Below are 19558 nucleotides of genomic sequence, written 5' to 3'. Positions count from 1 at the left end.
TGTTGTTCTGGGTTGTTCAACCCACTTCCTGTGAGCCCAGGGTGTCAAGGGCCCGCCCTCTTTCTTGAATGCAGAGCAGTATGGTGTTGGACCACTCTGCTTTCACCTCAACAGCATGAAAGCACGTGACGTAACAGGACCAGACCAAAAATACCTGATAAAAAGGTACATATAAACATCCAAAATAAAAGGGTTGGAGATGCTTCAATTGAGGGATCACAAAGCAGAGTTCCACTCACTCTGTAAAAAAATAAAAGCAGCTACAAAAACTGTAGCTGCTGACTTTTAAAAAACAACCATTCACCTGTCCCACGATCCCGCGGTGCCCCCCCTCCGCAGCCTGTTTCATCGGACTTTCTGTATTCCAGGCGTCGGCATCTTCAGTGTGGGCACTCGGCTGTGATAGGTTGCGGCTTCAGAGCCGGGTGCCCACTGCGCATGCGCAAGTAGTGCTTCACTTCCTGAATGGCCCCGTCGTGTTCTGGGACTTGTCACATGTCCCACAAGACTACGGGGAGGGAGGGTAGGAGGACAACTTCCGCTTCCGATCACCCAGGCGATCGCAGTGGGAGTGGGTACCTGTCAATTTCAGGTACCCGATCCCCAAAGGTGCCAATCCTTAACAGGGAGCAGGGGACCAATCTTTAAAGCAGAACTTCCCCTTTTGGGTGGAAGTTCTGGAGAGGGCTTTTAAATGGACCAAATATCAGATATATTTTTCATGTTTGGTATTACCAAAGGCTCATTTTAACACAGAAGGTTATATTGAAGTGATTCTAAAGATTTAATTTTTTTTTTTACAAAAATAATAAACATGTCTATACTTACCTGCTGTGTGCAGTGGTTTTGCACACAGCAGCCCAGGTCCTCCTCTTCTCGAATCCCCCATGAGTGCTCCTGACTCCTCCCTCCTGTCAGGTGCCCCCTTAACAAACAGCTTGCTATGGGGGCAATCGAGCATGCGCACTCCGCAGCGGCTGCTCCGTGTGTCCATTCCATTCACACACGGAGCTGAGGCTCGGCCCCGCCCCTTCTCTCTTCTCTTTGGCTCACTGGCTGTGATTGACAGCAGCAGGGAGTCCCGGGATAGCTGAGACTCCAGTGCACATCACTGGATTGAGAGGGGGCTTAGGTGAGTATTAGGGGGGCTGGGGTGGATGCTGCACAGAAAAGGTTTTTATACCTTCATGCATAGAATGCATGAAAGTAAAAAACCTTCAACCACTGTAGTCTCCCTGGAGGTATTCCCTAGTGTAGCTCGGGGTAAAGTTTCAGCACCACAAGCGGTAACCCCGAGCTACAATCGGGCTTAACATGCGGCGCTGCTCTGGGATCTGTTCTTCTCTTACCTTGTCCTGCGCTCCTGCGATGTCCCTCCTGCAGCGTCCCCGGCAATGTCCTCCGGCGGATGCCGGCATCTGTCTTCTGGGTTCCGTCCCCTGCGACGTCAGGACGTATGGGGACGGAACAGCGGGAAATTTGAAAATGACAAAAAGTGACATTCACTAATTTCACTAAAATCACATAGTAAAACATTACTGTATCAAACCATTTCACATACATTTTGTCCCTAGTGCTTTGTCCTGTGCCCTGCCTGCTCTTTTAGAAACTGAGAAATGTCCATGGTGTCCAAAGAGCGTCCCTTTAGGTCAAAATCAGTTTTAGACCAGCTAGAGAACAGCGATAGTAAATTAGAACCACTTGCAGAATTGAGTGATAATGATTCGTGGGGAAATTCGTCATCAGACACTGAAAACAATTTTGCGACTTTGTTCAGTGATGTGCGAACTTGGGACTCTATTTCAGATTTCAGTGTTTTTAGTTTGATTACATTATTGAATTAAATGTATTATTATATTATTATTTTTTATGATTATTTATTAAATTATAATTTATGATTTTGTGTTTTCAACTACATATTTCCATGCAAAAAAATGTACTGCTTTGAGCACAGAAATATAGACATAATCAGGCCGCTAGGGAAGTTAAATATAATATACAGTAATGGCTGTGTTCAAAAAAATAAAGGCTGCTTATATAAAATAAAACCCTGCGCTTGTTAAATGGTAACTAGAAAACTGCTGCAACTTATAAATCATGAATACTGGACCCCAAGTAATTCTAAATTTTAAAAAAAGTGCGCTGTTCCTTTAAATAATGTCTATAAATCAGTATGCATAATCAAATAAACCATAAATCAATACACATAATAATAATAATCTTTAATAAAAAGTGATATTGCACTTACATTTAAAAAGTAAAAAGCTCCAATCCCAGAAGACGTTTATTATGAAGAAACGCATCAGTTGTGACATCATCGCATACGAGCGTGTTGTTTGGTCCCGCGGCCATGCATTTGGTCTTGTATAATACTAACTATGACTTAAAATGTAAGTACAATATCACTTTTTATTAAAGAAGTTCTTATCCTACTACACTATGAAGCTTCTCCTTCTTACCTAATATATATATAATTACTGCCTAAGGGAGGGCTAAAGTGTGTACTCCTGTTGTGGGGACAACACTGCTGCATCTTGCTGACTGGGTCATGGAGCTACCCTGAGGATTGATGGTGAGAGCATCGGCCAACTGTGGAGAGTTAAAGCATATGTGATCTTTATAAATTGAGATTGTCTCTGGTAAGAGGCCCTTTTGTTTGAGAAGCACTTTATGTACAGGAGCACCTTTATGTAATCCTGTGAGCATGGATCACTTTGATGGCACAACTTTATTAAGGACTTTAATATATATATATATATATATATGTGTGTGTGTGAATGAACTGTTGAATTTAATTTATTTTATTAATTGCACTTTTTAAATATTGATTTATACAGGTATATAATCATGTTTTACGTATCATGTGTTAATTATGTGTATTAGGTTAAGGTTTATTTGATTATGCATATTGATCTATAGACATTTAAAGGGTCAGCACACTTTTTTTATGTAGAATGGCTATGTTAAACTATGGGGTCTATTTATTAATTATTTGCTGTACAAATGTCACAGCATTTGCACAGCTGTTGCAAGTATGTTTATTTCCTGTGGTTGTCAAATCTAAATGGTAGCCATAATGGGGTATTTTCCTAATATCCCTAATTTGGGAAAATACTACATTATGGCCACTAGATGAAACAAACGATCAGAGGTAACAAACAAATTAGACGGGTTACCAAAATTATTTGGGGCAGCTGTGCAGGAAACACATTCATAATGTGTTTCCTTCAGAATAATGCATAGACAGAGATTGCAGTTTTAGCGAAGTAGAAGTCACTAGAGTATGACTTTCTGATGGCTTATACCAGCAACTGTGACATGCTTAACCAAGTTAATACGTACATTTGTACATCTAAAAATTCGATATAGAGGAATCTAAATACTTATACGCAGATATAGGATATTTTATGTACAATGCATGCAAAACACTGTGGTCAGCAGAAGAGGTCTTTCTATAAATTAAAGCTTTGTGCCTGAAGGCACATACACACTACTTTTCTGTGCATTACATTTCTTCTCTTCTGCTTGGGATGACCATACATATAAAAAAGAGTCCTGTTAGTAAGTGGTTATACCAGAACCATGAATCCAGCTTCAACCTTGATCCTTGTACCATTTTTTTCAGCCACCGATTGGCTGTCTTGTAAAAGCGGTCTGGGCGATTTTACAGCTGTAAAGCTGCCTGATCACTTTTACAGCGCCAAGACGGCCGCCTCCTCTCTCTGCTGCCGTGGTTGTTTGCAGGCTGTCCCATTCTGGGAGGGCTTCCTGCAGAGGAGATGGAGGGACATCTGTTCCCTGATCTCCTCTGTGATAAATGAACCTGGAAGCAACAATGATTTTGTCTCAGAGCTGTCATTTCCTGGTTGTTACAGCTAAGTTAGAAGGGGGTACATCCTGAAGAAGGGGGTAGACCCCTGAAACATGTCAGCTTGTTGAGGCACATGTATCCTGCACTGTACAGCATCTTCTGGTTTTTAACGTTCTTACCATTTGTACCTTTCTGAGTACCTATTTGTTACTTTCTACATTTTAAATAAAACCGTTGGCAATGCACTAGGTGCTTGCACCCCCTGTCTGTTCTCCTTGTAGGTGTACATGGGATTTTCCTATATGAGGAGGGCTGCATCAGCCGAGCGTTTCGGGCACTCATGGATTTGTTGCTTCATATTGTTTCATATTCTTATCCAACTGTGGAAGAGCTCTGAGCTCTGGGTTTGATTGTGTTTTTTGTGTCGATTGCACTTACTGTATATGTGTATAACTTTCTCTGCTATCACCATTGTATGACCCAATTATATGAGTTTGTATAAATAGTATTTAATATTTTACATCTGATTCCTGTAGAATTCAATGAGAGCAACAGTGGAGCAGCATGAAGGCAAGACAGATATCCTGCCACCTATAAAGACCCTGGTCACACTTGGAATGGAAGATCTTTCAATAAAGGTGAATGTCTATAGAGACTGCAATATTTTTAACAGCTTCTAATACAATTTTATGCATTATAGATTAAAGTAGAACTAAAAGCAAAACTTTACAAATCCTTTTTTTTGCATTTTGGATAGTGTAAAGGAGGGTTACAATTCCTGTCAGTTTTTTGGGGGGTTTTTTTCCATGTGTGTTCTATTGGGAAAATTTTCCTGAATTTCCTCTTCCATATCTAAAACAAGAAATGAGAGGAAAATCCCACTCCAAGGCGAGGGAATCCCTGTTTGTCACCAGGGTAACCAGAAGTAATGTCCCCACTGGAAGATTTCCCCTCTATACTTGTTCCACTGACTGCTCAGAATTGAGAGCCTCCAGCCCTCTGTACTTCTCTAAAAGAATATGAAAAGTCAACATTTCATATTCCTGATTTGTGCCTGCTGTACCATGTACTTGTATGAAAAAGTATCCCATTCTCTTTGTATTGCTTCCTTTGAGTGTAATCCCTGGTGTTCTTGCCAGTCCCTTTGTTTTCCTATTTAAAAACTGACAACACTAAGCACAGAGTGGTCAGTTCTATAGCTATGCTGGGAACTCAGTCTGCTCTCCTCCAATGATCAGACCTGTCCTGAATCCCCCCTTCTCCTGCACAGCCTTTCACTGGGGAAAAAAATATATATATATACAGTTGTGTTCAAAATAATAGCAGTGTGTTGAAAAAAGTGAATAAAGCTCAAAATCCTTCTAATAGCTTTTATTTCCATACACACAAATGCATTGGGAACACTACACAACTAAATATTAATTAAGTGATTCAAAGGAAAGCAAAATCTTCAAACATTTTTCAGTTTATATAGTGAATGTTTGATTTGGTAAAGAAGAATACAAACACTGCTATTTTTTTGTCTAATATTCACTTTTCTGCAATTTTTTTTAGAGGAAAACCACAGATCTGATATATTTTTCTTCATGTTTTGATTTGGAATAGAATGTGTAGTGTTCCCAATGCATTTGTGTGTATGGAAATAAAAGCTATTAGAAGGATTTTGGGCTTTATTCACTTTTTTCAACACACTGCTATTATTTTGAGCACAACTGTATATTCTTCAGATTATTTTTAACATATAAAAAAGTAATTTTAACATATATTTTTACATATATTTGTAAATGCATTCCAAAAATGTAGATCTTTATTGCTAAAATCATACAGTATATTTGATATATATTTTTAAAAATATTTTTCATATATTTTATAATAAAAACACATTTCAACATGCAGTGTGTATATATAGACCAAGATGTATGGGATGACAGGAAACTAACATTGGGAGAATACAGTTACTTTCTCAAGCTTACAAATGGATTAGTAATATTTAGTAAATGCTTACATTCAATTGTGGTTTTATATTTGCCAGTTGTTTCTTTTTCTTGAATTGATGGGGTATAAATGTTTTTTGTACTGTTAGTAAAAAAAAAAAAAAATTTATCGAAAAAAATAACTTACGATTTATCTTTTTGCAGATTAGTGACCAGGGTGGAGGTGTGCCTTTGAGAAAAATAGATCGGCTGTTCAATTATATGTATTCTACAGCACCCAGGCCCAGTCTGGAGCCAAGCAGAGCTGCTCCATTAGTACGTGTTTAAATACTGGTTTCTTCAAAATTACTGAAAAATATAAAGGGAGCACAGACCATGTAATAACTCTGTAATTATTATCAGCCTTCTCCATAAATGATTATTTGTATCTCCAACCAATTTTTGTTTTTTTAATTGAGTGTGGAAGGGTTAGAACCTCTGTTGAGTTTTTATTACTGTCTAAATGACCCAGTGAGAAAAATGTCCTCTCATTCTTGATCATATGACTGCTATCACTGCTTAAAGAATAAGTTCACCTTTTACAAAAAATAATAAATGCACAATTTTTTGCTGGTAAAAAAATGTGCTTTTAAAATGTTTTGTTTGTGGAGCCTCTAAAGCATTGCACTAGCGTTCAGCAGATCCCCATGATGCCATGCAGGTCTCCCCCTGACCTGTCAATATATCTGCTTGCTTGTACATCCCATACAGGCAAGCAGATACTTACTGACAGGAAGGCTCAGTGTACTACCACGGCACTCTGGAGTGCCATGGTAGTTCATTGAAAACTACATGCCTACAGCTGCAAAGTCTTCTGGGACTTGTAGTTTTCCCATTCACAGAATACTGTGATTGAGTGACTTGGCCGGGCGTTTTTTTTTTTTTATTGTGACAGCTGGCTGGGAGGAGAAGATCCCCCGCTAGCTGTCACAAGGGGGATCGGGGGGTGCGGTGGCCAGTCCAATCATAACATGTTACATGTTTCACCCTCAATATGGATGTAACGTGTTGCACAAGGTGAACTTATCATTTAAGCCTAGGTTCACACTATGAATTGCCTATTCCTGTGCAATTCACATGCGATTCAGTGCAGTGTGATTTGATCCTATTCATTTGAATTGGCTCAGATCACACAGTATTGCACCAAAAGTAGTGCATGCACTACTTTTGCAAACACACTGCACCGGATTGCATGGTAGTTTTGTACCATGTGATCCAGTGCATTGGAACACACTGCATTTGCGACCTGCATTTGGGGTGTCATTACTATTACACTGACACCCATTGCAGATTGCAAGGGTAGTGTGTTTTGAACAAGGTGTGGGAAACGTGCAGGGATCACTGGTTTCCCGCACTGTGTTTTAGTGTGAACTGAACTTAAAGACTAACTCACCTTTTTGCATCATGTTACACCCTTATTTAGGGTACAACATATTTCTAAGCATACCATCCCACCCTCAGAATGCCCTCCCTCTGTGACAACCTTCTCCCCTGTAGCCGCAGTCACATTAGAGTTTTCCTGCCACCCGCACAGCCACATCATTCATTTACAGAGATCTGTGAATAAAGGAACTATAAGCCCCGTCTGCCACCGCAGCAGGCAAACTTGTAGTTCTCAATGGAATACAAGTGTGGTAATCAGTGCAATCGTAGTCAATTGACATGTCCTCCAACTCTGTAACAAAAAGCCTCAGTATGGGCAGGGAGCTGGTGGAAATGTCTGCAGGAACCTAGCATTGCACCCACAATCCACTGATCATGGGTGCAGTGCTCTGCAAGCGCCTCTGAAAAAAATAATAAATGCATGGCTTTTTTTCCAGAAGAAGTATGTGCAATTATTATTTATTTTAAAGGTGGTCTTAGCCTTAAAGAATATATATACCCAACATTTCATATTCTTGATACGTGCTCGATGTACCATGTACTTGTATGAAAAAGTATCCATATACAAAACAGGAAATTAGTGGAAAATCCCCCTCCAAGAAAAGGGAATCCCTGGTTGTTACCAGGGTAACCACAAGTAATGTCCCCACTGGAAGATTTCCCCTCTATACTTGTTCCACTGACAGGTCAGAATTAAGAGCCTTCAGTCCTCTGTACTCCTTAAAGAATATGAAAAGTCAACATTTCAAACTCCTGATATGTGCCTGCTGTACCATGTACTTGTATGAAAAAGTATCCTGTTCTCTTTGTATTGCTTCCTTTGAGTGAAATCCCCGGTGTTCCTGCCAGTCCTTCTGCTTTCATATTAAAAACTGATCACACCAGGCAGGAGAGCACAGCATGGTCAGTTCTCAATGCAGTGCTATGCTGGTAACTCAATGTGCTCTCCTCCAATGATCAGACTTCTGCTGACATGCCCCTCTGCACAGCCATTTACTGGGAAGATCAGTGTTCTCTTGTTTCTCCTCTCTAGCTCTTATGCAGCTGAGAACAAAGGGAATGTGGTCACTTATAAAAAAAGGGGGGGAAGTGTTTATAATATTTTTATATCTATACACAATTTGCTTTTCATTTCTTTTTTAACCTCTTCCTGTTCGCCCTATAGCAGATATACTGCCACAGGGCGGCACGGGTGCGCAAAATCACATATATATTCGTGATTTCGGAATTCCAGGTAGGAGGCGCACGTGCACCCTACCTGTGCCACCATTTTATTACACACCGGTGCCCGGTGATTGCCAAGGATCTCTGACGGGGCAGAACTGTTAGGAAACAAAACAGTTCTCCTCTCTGTCAGCTCATGCACACTGCTTTGCTTATGCAAAGCAGTGTGCTTACAGTGAAGCACACAGATCCAGCCCCATAGTAAAACACACCAGCACACAGTTGTCCCTTTGGTCTCCCCAGATGTTAACCCTTTCCTTCCCAGTGCCATTAGTACAGTGTCAGTACTTTTTATTAGCACTGATCACTGTATTAGTGTAACTGGGGATGTCAGTGGTGTCACTGGGGATGTCAGTGACACCAAGTCAGTTCCCCCAGTGTCAGAATGCTTGCCACAGTCCAGCTATAAGTTGCTGATCGCCACCATTACAAGTACAAAAAAAAAAATTGCAGTATATATACCGCCATTTGTAAATGCTATAACTTTCACATAAACAAATAATTTACACATATTGGGATTTTTTTCCAAAGACATGTAGCAGAATACATTTTGGCCTAAATTTATGACAAAATTTGATTTTTAAAATTTTTTTACTGGACACGTTTTATAGCAAAAAGTCAAAAATACTGTTTTTTCTCAAAATTGTCGGGTTTTTTTTTTTATAGTGCAAAAAATAAAAAATGCTCAGGTGATCAAAATACCACCAAAAGAAAGCTCAATTTGTGGGAAACAGGACATAAAATTCATTTTGGTGCAGCGTTGCATGACAGCACAATTGTCAGTTAAAGTAATGCAGTGCCGTAGCGCAAAAAATGGCCTGGTCAGGTAGGGGGATAAATCCTTTGGAGGGCAAGCGGTTAAATTGAATCATAGGATATAGTATAAGGTGAGGGTTTGCAATCACTTTAAAAATAAAAAAAAATAAAATAACATCCGGGGTTGGGCTTTTAATGAATGATGATCTTTGCCATATATGTGTCAAACAGTTACAATGTGTTATATTGTTAAACACGTAACATAACAATCTGTTTTCTTACTTCAGGCTGGTTTTGGGTATGGACTGCCTATATCTCGACTTTATGCCCGCTATTTCCAAGGAGACCTTAAACTCTATTCCATGGAAGGAGTTGGCACTGATGCAGTTATCTATTTAAAGGTATTTATGAGTTATTTTGATTACTTGTGTTATAAGCCAATTTTTTTGTTTTCGTTTTGAGAGTTTAGCGTGGGAAAGGGTTACAACGTCTCTTTTTTACTGATTTATTTTTGTGTTCAAATACAACAAAAAGAAACAAAATATTCACAGGTTTATGACTGCCACATTGTAAAAACAATTCAAATGTATAAATAAAAAGCACGAGAGACATATATCAATCAACAATCTTCACTGAAACGTCACATATTTGCACCTCCACCATCCAGTGATTATAGTAGTGGGTGGGTTTACCTAAATATATGTTTACATCAATGAAATTCATTTATTTATATATACAGTATACTGTATATACTGTGTATGTGTGTGTGTATATATACAGAAGTGTCCCATGTACATGGAGCCTTATCATTCTATCTCTTGGACTTAATACCTTCCCATAAATATATATATATATATGGGAAGGTATTAAGTCCAAGAGATAGAATGATAAGGCTCCATGTACATGGGACACTTCTGAACGATGGAAACTGACTGCTGGGAAACTTGGTTAAAAAAAGTCTGTTTAGCCGCATTTGCATACCACGTTTATGAGCGTTTGTGTTTAGAAGCGTTTTTTAAAGATAACCTCAGCAGACCTTCCAAAATGCCCAGAATGCACTGTAAAAAACAGTAAAAAATTTACTATTTCAGACGTTTTCAGAGAAATAGAGAGAGCAGAAGCAGAGAGTATTTGTTGAGATTAGCTGTCTTTTTCTTTTTTTGTGGTGTTTGGATGTGTTCCAGCTCATTTCTGTGCAGAAATTATTGCAGCAGTGTCTAACATATTTTCTTTCATGCGAAACCTCAAACTATGGTGTACCAGGTCCATTTGAGTATCAGGAAAACGCTTTGCATGCATTTTTCATGATGACAAAAGGCACTGGACAGCATCTGGAAATGGAAGAGTTAAAAAAAATTTCAAAACGCAAACGTTTATAAGCGCGGTTCGCTGCGTTTACAAGTGTTTGGCGTTTGAAACGCTGATAAAATCTACTCCTGAATGCAAGTTTGGTGAGTTAAAAAAAACGACTGTAAATGACATAGTGTACATGGACACATTTGAAAACATTAGGGAGAGCTCAGGGGCTGCTGAAAAAAAACGCAGAAAAGCTCCTAAACGTCAGTTTATCAGCTGCAGTGTATATGGAGCCTAAAACCTGGAAGCTGATTGGTTTCTATGCAGAGCTGCACCAGATTTTGCACACTCCAGTTTTAGTAAATCTCCCCCATGTGTCCCTGGGGGAAGGCATATGTCACCAACATTTTTCTAAGCAATGGTAATTGAGTAAGTAGCTTTATGATTAATTCAGGCTTCTTATGCTCTAGGCTGTGTCCGGGGAGTCATTCGAGAGACTGCCGGTCTTTAACAAGTCAGCATGGCGACACTACAAAAACGCAGCAGAAGCTGATGACTGGAGCAATCCAAGCAGAGAGCCACGGGATGCTTCCAAGTACAAGGCTAATTAACGGACAGCCTTCAGGGTTCCTCGCAGAATGGCATTATTTTTTTTCTCCTGTGTATTGGATATGTTTCCTGTCCAGAGCATTTATGAGCATATACTGGTCAGTAGCAAAAAAAAAAGGGAATGCATTCAGGTTTATCTGTTAAAGTAACCAGGGATTAGGATGGCTCACCAACTGTGGAAATGTAGGCTTGCTTTGGTTTATTGTGTTCATAAATACGAGGTTTGCTTTTAATCACATTCAATGAAATGATGTAGCAAAACGGGTTAGCGCTGGTCCTATTAGGTGTTTGCAATGCACATGTAATCTATTGCAATAAGAGTTTGTTCATACAGATTACATGTGAGGCTGTGTTGTAAAATAACATTTTTTGGGGAGTAGAACACTCTAAAAAACATTTCACATTGTAGTGAAGAGAGATTACTTTGGTATATTTATATGCACCACTGTAATATGTATGCATTCAGAGTGTGTAGCCTTTAAATGATGTGCGTGCGTGCGAGCGTGCGTGCGTGCGAGTAGTTCTGCAGCATAGTCTGCTGCTTTATAAGGGAAAAATCACTCCACTTTGACCACTTTTTGCATCTGCTTTTTTCATTCTTTTTTTGTAATAGTCCTCCAATCTGCTGTATGTAAAGTGAAATGAAACCCTTGTTCTTAAGCACTTTTAGCGGGTAATTTAATCACTTACTGAGTATGCAGTTTTTTTAATCTTTGAATTCTTTCCTATGTTCCTGTTTAATCTGGTGCCATGACTGCTGCTCCAGGATTCCAGTTTCAAGATGACTCCTTTCTCTTGTATCATCCTATAGTGCCACCCAGGCATGCAGGGACTAAAGTTGTGTCTCCCTATGCTGTGTGACTGACCATTCGAATTATTGGGCACTGCCCAAGGGCCAGGGGTCAATAGGGGGCCAGCAAACACAAATGCTCCTGTGCTTGGGGATGGACTTGATGCAGGCTACAACCACATTAAGAATGTCCTGGAACATGCACACCTTGCTGCCCTCAAATGGACCGGAGAAATCCAAATATACTGAATGAGGAAAGACAAAACAGAGGGCGCACAGGCCTAGTGCATTACCATAAAAAATGTTTAATAAAAAATAAAGTAGGTGTTGTACTCACAAACGACAATATAGTCAAGGCACATCATAAAAGAACAGCTGGGTCAACACCGCGCTGAGTAACAGTCCGCAATAGGGAGTTTGGACATCCAAAAGGCTGACGCGTTTCGAGGACTTGCCTCTTCCTCAGAGCCACAATAGGGGGCCCCATGAGATGCCCCTGGTACCTTTTTCATAGGCTTTTTTGAGTTTGGGCAAGGACACAGGGGCGTCATGATCCTCTATTGCCCTGAGGCCCCATGAGTTGTCAGTCCACCCTGGCTGTGTGCATCAATAGAAACACACAACCCCATACCCTAGGATGGCAAAGCACTCCCTTGCTCCCTCCCCCCTTCACTTCTCCAAGCTAACATGCTGACTAGAGACTGCACTATCCACTGGTAACTCTTTCCTGCGAAGACTGGATGTTCAGGGAAGCAGCACTGAGAAAGCAAGAGCTACCAGCACTGAAAGTTGTGCTACAAGTGCAGGGGTGAGAATATTATCAAATAGTTTACTGGGGAATGTTTATTTTATTGTGCTCAGTGTGTTAAAGGATAAGCTCACCTTTTACAAAATAATAATAAATGCGCATCTTTTTGCAGGTAAAAAAAATGTGCATTTATTATTTTTTAAAATACATTCTGTAAGGCAGGTCATGGGTGTAATGCCTGGATTCTGCAGACGCTCAGTAAGTTGTCTGCCTATGCCTCATATGAGCAAGCAGTTACTGAATTGCAGGAAGAATGAGTGAACTACATTGGGAACTACAAGCCATCAGCTGGCAGTACTTGCAGGCATTCATTCCCAGGAAACTGTGAATGAATGATGCGGCTGTGTGCGCAAATCCTCATACGGCTGCACTGTTTTTAATTGTGAAAGCAGGTGCAAGCAGAATGGGGGGGTGCATTCAGGGGGGAGGGGAGGCAGGAGCTGGAACATGTTATATATTCTACCTTAAATAACGGTGGAACATGTAACATTGTTTCAAAGGTAAACTTATCATTTAGGTTCAAAAGAGCTGAGGGTTGAATACTAGCCTGAGCTGCTCAGAGAGTATACACACCAGTTTAATCTGCTGGAGCCTCCAAACACTTACTGTAGGGGTTGATTAACTAAAGGCACATAAGCTGCACACTTTGCTAGTGCAGTTGCTCAAGAGCTTAGTAAGTGAGGTAAAGCTTCAATTTGCAAAGAACTCCCAATCAAATGCAAAGAAAAAAAAACAGCATTTATACCTGAACATGATTGGATGATGAAAATCAGCAGAGTTCCCCCTCATTTACTAAGCTCTTGAGCAACTGCACTTGCAAAGTGCACAGTCTATTTGCCTTTGATAAATCAACCCCTGTGAGTCCATTCACACTGGCAATTAGCACACCCTGCAAATTTCATTGGCAAGAATGTGGATTCTTGCGTATTGAATGACAGCTTTTGGCAAACAGCTGTAGCCGCGGCAGTTACCTGCAACCAGACTGCATCCAGCCAGTAACATGTCTTCCTAACCACAGGAAACCCTGACTGTACAAGTAACTGGATAGCAGCAGCTTCCGTTAGCCTGTCATTGCTTTGTATGGACTGAGCGGCTGCAGCTGTTTGCACACACTTGTCATTCAGATGCAGGAATCCACAGATTCTTTCTGCTGGAATTTGAAGGGTGTGCTAATCGCCTGTGTGAATGAAAACGTAATGTGGAAATCTCAAAGTCAGAACACCATCATGTTCCACCTGCAACATGCCGCTCTCCATTGGTTAGAGCAGCCTTTCCCAACTTTTATTTAATCAAATCACTCTGTAAAATAATGTAAAATCACAAGGATCCCCAGTATACAATGTAAGGCAAAAGCTTATCTCTGCCTCTAGGCTTCCAAGATGTCAGTCTGGTTGTACACACACATAAACAGACACACTCACTGACATTATTTCTTAAATATAATATTTCACAAGACAGAATGCAATACCACAGGCATTTCCTACATAGTCAGAGGTAGTGCAGATTCCTTCCTCCTGACATACCATATCTGATGTGTCCACCTCCTAACATTGCTATAATAATATCCCAGCACATACATGGGCATATGAGCAGCTCTCAATGGCAGTGGTTAGCAGTTGTGCCTAGCAGAACTAGGATCTTTGGTTCGAATCTCAACTATGGCACTACCTGCCTAGAGTTTACATGTTCTCCCTGTGCCTGCGTGGGTTTCCTGTGGGTACTCTGGTTTTCTCCCACACTCCAAAGACATGCTGGTAGGTTAATTGTTTCCTGTTCAAATTCTTAGTATGTGTGAATGTGAGTTAGGGACCTTAGATTGTAAGCTCCTTGATGGCAGGGACTAATGTGAATGTACAATACATATGTAAAACATATATACAGTATAGTGGTCCATTTCTGCAGACCTCCTGTCCATACCCCAGAGTACAGCATATTTTACCCACTTACACTTACAGAGAATTGTAGGATTTCTCCTCACCTTTCTCCAGCCTCTGTTCCTGATCACTGGAGATCCCTGGACACCCTCTTTCTCCTGCCATTGCCAACCACACTTTGACACTTAATGATCACTCCTGCCCATACCTTTTAGCAAGACTTACTGTATATGACCCTCTCCTACACCGAATGCGCTGATTAGCAGAGACGGTGAATACAAAGCCAGAACATAGAATCTGAGACAAAGTAAATCACCTGTGATCCCCAGCACCCCTGATGATCTCAAGAAGCACCTCAGGGTGCTTGAGGCACCCTGGTAGAGAAAGGCTAGGTTAGAGACTTGAGGAATCCTACATGGAGGGATGTAGACTAGGTGTGTCAAAGCTTTGTTTAATGCAATGCCAGTCCATAGAGTCCAAGAAAAAATAAGTCACACGTGATCCCCTGGCATCCCTTATGAGCTTAGTCAGTACCCTAGGGTGCCAAGGCACCCTGATTAAGAAAGGCTGGGTTAGAGGGTTGAGGAGCTAAAGGGATGTGGGATGGGTGTAGCAATGCTTTGCCTTTGGATATTGAAGTGGCCAATGCATATTAAGAACACAACGTTTAAGGGCTTCCAGAGTGCACCAGACGAATAACAGAGGTTGGTAGAGACCTTTAAGTACTTGTTTTAGGTTCTTCTAGAATTTGAAACATCTTAAAGTGATGGATTTGCTTTCAAATGACTCTGTATGCTGAAAACAATTATTTTTGTTATGCTTACACTTAAGTTCACTGCCACCCCCATAGCAAGAGCCCCTTTAACAAACCTTATAATTATCAGTGTGAGGTGCTTGCATAGAGTGTTTGAATGACTGATAGCCAGGGCAGTGTGTCCTATTAGAGTTGCTATTTACATAGCAATTTCTGGGGAGCTCCAGAGGCGAATTGGGACAGCATGGGACACTGAATAGGTAGTAGCAGGCACAATGTGGTTCCTGCTATACATTATATGTGTTCGGTTGATTATTGTTTTCAGAGGATAGAGTCACTTTAAGAAACAGGCGAAGGAAAGGAAAAGTGGAGGTGCTGTTTGTAATAACCAGTCACATTCTTTTATTTTCAAACCTGCTTTAGAAAATGGCAATTAGAATTTGATTGAATGCTGTGGGCAACACATGTCTCTCCATTTCTTCTCTTTCATAGAATACCTCTAAGTGTAGATATCTGTAGTTTGAAACCCTATAATTCAATGTTTTTTTGTGTGTACAATATGAAAATATGACTGAAAATGTAAATTTGAAAATCTATATGATACTGGAATGAATATATATATCTATATATATATATATATATATATATATATATATATATACATATATATATTTATAGCCTAGTTCATTTTATGCATGAATAGGGTGTTGTAGGCACATATTCACTGTTTTAATACCCAGCACTATATTGTAAATTGATATTTTATTTTGTGCGCTCTCTAGATTTGTTTCTCACATTGTATCTGTTCAGAATCGTAACTGTCAAGGCTTCAGCTCTCTACAATGAGTAGAATAATATATTTTATTTATGTAGTTTATAAATTACATTTTAGTATATCTGTAAAAAACATCCTTTCTCATAGTCTAAAGCTCACTGCATGGATTACATTCTGATTGAATCTCCCATAGATCTACCAACCACTATGTAGTGGATACAAATTGATTGGACAGATTAAGTAGGTCCTCTAATTTTTGTATATCTAATGTTGATTTTGCAAAGAATGTCAGATTTTATTATATATGGTGACCTTAAGACTGCCAATAAAAAAAGAGAAAAAGAAAAAACAAGGTATATGAAATTGCTTGAGAATTTTTCTTGGGAATCTTTTCAAATTGTAAAATGTGTAATCCATCAAACCAAATAAACTGTACCTAGGAATTGTGGGTAGAATAAATAAATAAGTACCGTATACCCTAAAATGCTAGGGCAACAAGCAGTCCAATTTGGTTTTACATTTCTTTTGTACATGTTAAAGAAAATGAAAATCTGCTTGGGACAGCTCTTTATTCTCTGTATTTATTTTACATTCATTAACCCATTGTTTCCAGTTCTTTACTCATACTTTTGGCCATATATTAAGGTGGATCACTTGAAAGATCAGACTCAACAGATCTTATTTAGCACGTCGGCTAAACTTCACTCATTGAACTAATGAAATTAGCTTGACAACATTTTGTGGGCTTTTTAATCTTTTTGTATTGTTACTTTGTTTTATTTTATTCTGTTTCCACTGTCTTTTTATCTGTCAAGAAAAGCAAAATATCATATATTAAAGGGCTGTTTTTGGCACAAGAATGGGTTCAGGATAGTGGAATGGAACTTCTCCAGCCCTCATGAATCATCTAAAGCCTATTACTACCCCAAAAAAGTACCAAAAGCCACCTTCATTTCTTCTTCCCCTTTAATTCTCATGCACAAGCATGAAGGCACCCTAATGCATATTGTCAAAATATGTTCAACTGGCTCTACATATGATGATATCAAAAATTGTTGCACCAGATAATATAATAGAAATGTAATCTACAGTCACACAAAAAAAGGTTTGGGATTCCCTGGTCATGTTACATATTTTGTTGATTTTAAGTGAAAGGTTATTTTACATCAATGTAAAAATTGCAGTGCATACAAGATGACCTAATAATATTCCTAAACTAAACAGCAAGGAAGTGTTGTAGAGCTCTTCTAAACCAGGGGTGCTCAACCTTTTGAGAAGCGATTTGGTAACCAGTCGGAAGCCACAATGAAATGAAACGGTTCAAATTTTCATTATCGCTCTTGAGTGTGACCAGCCAAAAAAGCTGGTCACACCCTAGCCTTCGCTATATCAGGGTCTTTGCAGCCATCCCTTGAATTGCTAAAACAAGGACTGTGGACAGTCTAAACAAAAAACCAGGGAAGCGCATGCCCTAGTAGTACAATTCACTTATTTATTAAGCAAAGAAAAAATGACACATAATGCACTCACATGCTCCTGGAATGGCACCAAGCTCATCACACAATTGTGAGAATCCACCTTCAGAACCCTTGTATGGATGCCACTAGATGTAATCCACTCGGCTAAAGACTCGTCCCTGTGTTTGTGTGTTAGGAAGGAAAGAGAAGAGTGGGGAGCCTGCCACCATAGTGACTTGTGCATGAAGGGATTATTGAGGACCGGCAATCATTCAGTAGAGCAGCATGCCTCTGAAGTTGGCTGTATGGGATGCCATAGGTTTGAGGTTGCAGGCCACATCAGACAGCTCAGTGGGCCATGGGTTGAGCATGCCTGTTCTAAGCCAAGATCTTCTTAGCAAAAACTTTAAGGTACTGTGATTTCTGTCTAAAGGTTTTACAAAGTACTACTGACAGGGTACCCATAATTTTGCAGATCCTGGACTTTGTTTTACATTTCCCAAAGACTGTTTTAAACCCATATTATATACAGTAATTGTACGCCTTAATTTATGGAAATGTGTCATGTTTTAGGCTAGGTTGACATCTGTGCGGGTGGTGCCTCTGCAGATCCGCACAAAAATATGTTCAGCCACACCACCCGCACAGAGGAATGCGGACTTGCAGGCGGGTGCCATTAATTCTAACTCCCACTGGAAATTGCAACCGTATTGGGAACCTAGATTCCCGTGCCGGCCGTGTTTTCCAAAGAAGTGCAGGTTCTTCTTCCCTACATGTCCCAGGGCATGGGAGTCCATTCAAATGAATGGGCTCTCATGCCCACGCAAAACATGACCCGCACGGACGCAGATATGTGAACCAGGGGTAAGGGTGTTGCCTGTAGAAATAAACGCCTTAACACTAAAAATCTGCAAAAAGTGTCCTTTGACTATAGGGGTACCAAGACTTTTGCCATGTACAACATGTATCTGACCCGGTCACCATACTCTATACCTGTTATCAGGGAAAGTTCATTGGAGTGGGATATTAAATATGTGCATATTACTTCATTTCTTACTTCACCTCTGTTCACCTTACATCAGCCAAAATGCAACTACATTATAAAATGACTGTCGCATTGAAAGACTCAGAAATACAGTAAATGCGTGAGTTCTGCTTAGTTGAAATCATTTAAGTGTTTTGTGTTTATTTTTATGTTCTGTATAGTACTCGCTCTTAGGGATAGCCGATTACAATCATTTGTTTGTTGAGCAGAATAGACTGCGGTTATTTGAATAGGTTTTCTTATGTAACCTTTTCACCCATTTTTTCATTGCTTTGTATTTAAGTTTTGTTTTCTCATATTTTTTGTAATGTCTTAGTTCCCTAGAGCAATGTTTTATTTATATTGTTGAGTATTTCAGTGAAGTGGCTCTTTTTACTTACTTTATCTTCCCTTACAGATAAATGTGCAGACCACCATGAAAAAAAAAATCTGAAAAACAATAAACCTATTTTTTAAGAATGTTTATTTTTTTCTGTTTTCACTTAGCTGTGTTGTTTTCTTAATTTACCTAAAAAATGTTTTTATATCGTATACATGGGTGTTAACTCGCATCTTTGATGTGCTTGACAGATTTTTTTATTTTGAAACATATCAGTAGAAAGCTCTATTAGGGTTCATTCATGCTAACTTTACTCTCTGAAGAGTGATCCACATTCAGATCTTTCTTTTCAGAGCATTTGACAAGTGGTGAGGAGTGGTTGTACCACCTGTATTAACCCCTTGAGCCTTGCATTGCACATGGTTGCGGGGTGATTGCAAAGTGGCCCTGTTCACAGGGGGTAAAAATCCTGCTTCAGCCAAGAAGCAAAACATCGCGGCATGTGTCTACCACTGCAGCTAAAGGGGCGGCAGTTGGGAGATCGTAAAAATGTGGCTCAGCGATTGAGTTTTACTAGTGTGAACGATCCCTTACACATTGCCATCCAACAAGAACAAATGTTCAGGTCCTGACAATTTGGATATTAGTGCAAATAAAAATAGTATCACGTATAGTACTCAGTTG

General features: G+C 39.8%; 1 protein-coding gene across 1 annotated transcript in view; it reads left to right on the top strand.

The window, feature by feature from the left end:
- Positions 1-19016, top strand: part of PDK3 (pyruvate dehydrogenase kinase 3) — a 114064-nt gene extending 95048 nt beyond the window's left edge. Inside the window, exons 8-11 of the mRNA XM_089673896.1 lie at positions 4348-4449; positions 5950-6060; positions 9435-9548; positions 10914-19016. Coding sequence (XP_089530022.1) covers positions 4348-4449; positions 5950-6060; positions 9435-9548; positions 10914-11054 — 468 coding nt within the window. The 3' untranslated portion in view covers positions 11055-19016. The remainder of the gene's footprint in view (positions 1-4347; positions 4450-5949; positions 6061-9434; positions 9549-10913) is intronic.
- The last annotated feature ends 542 nt before the right edge of the window (positions 19017-19558 follow it).

The sequence above is a fragment of the Staurois parvus genome, unplaced genomic scaffold, assembly GCF_062004578.1.
Source record: "Staurois parvus isolate SC_StPar_1 unplaced genomic scaffold, SC_StPar_1.0 ptg000145l, whole genome shotgun sequence".
Lineage (NCBI taxonomy): Eukaryota > Metazoa > Chordata > Amphibia > Anura > Ranidae > Staurois > Staurois parvus.
The sequence above is the reverse complement of the archived record's forward strand: the minus strand, read 5'-3'. Positions and strand labels throughout refer to the sequence as shown.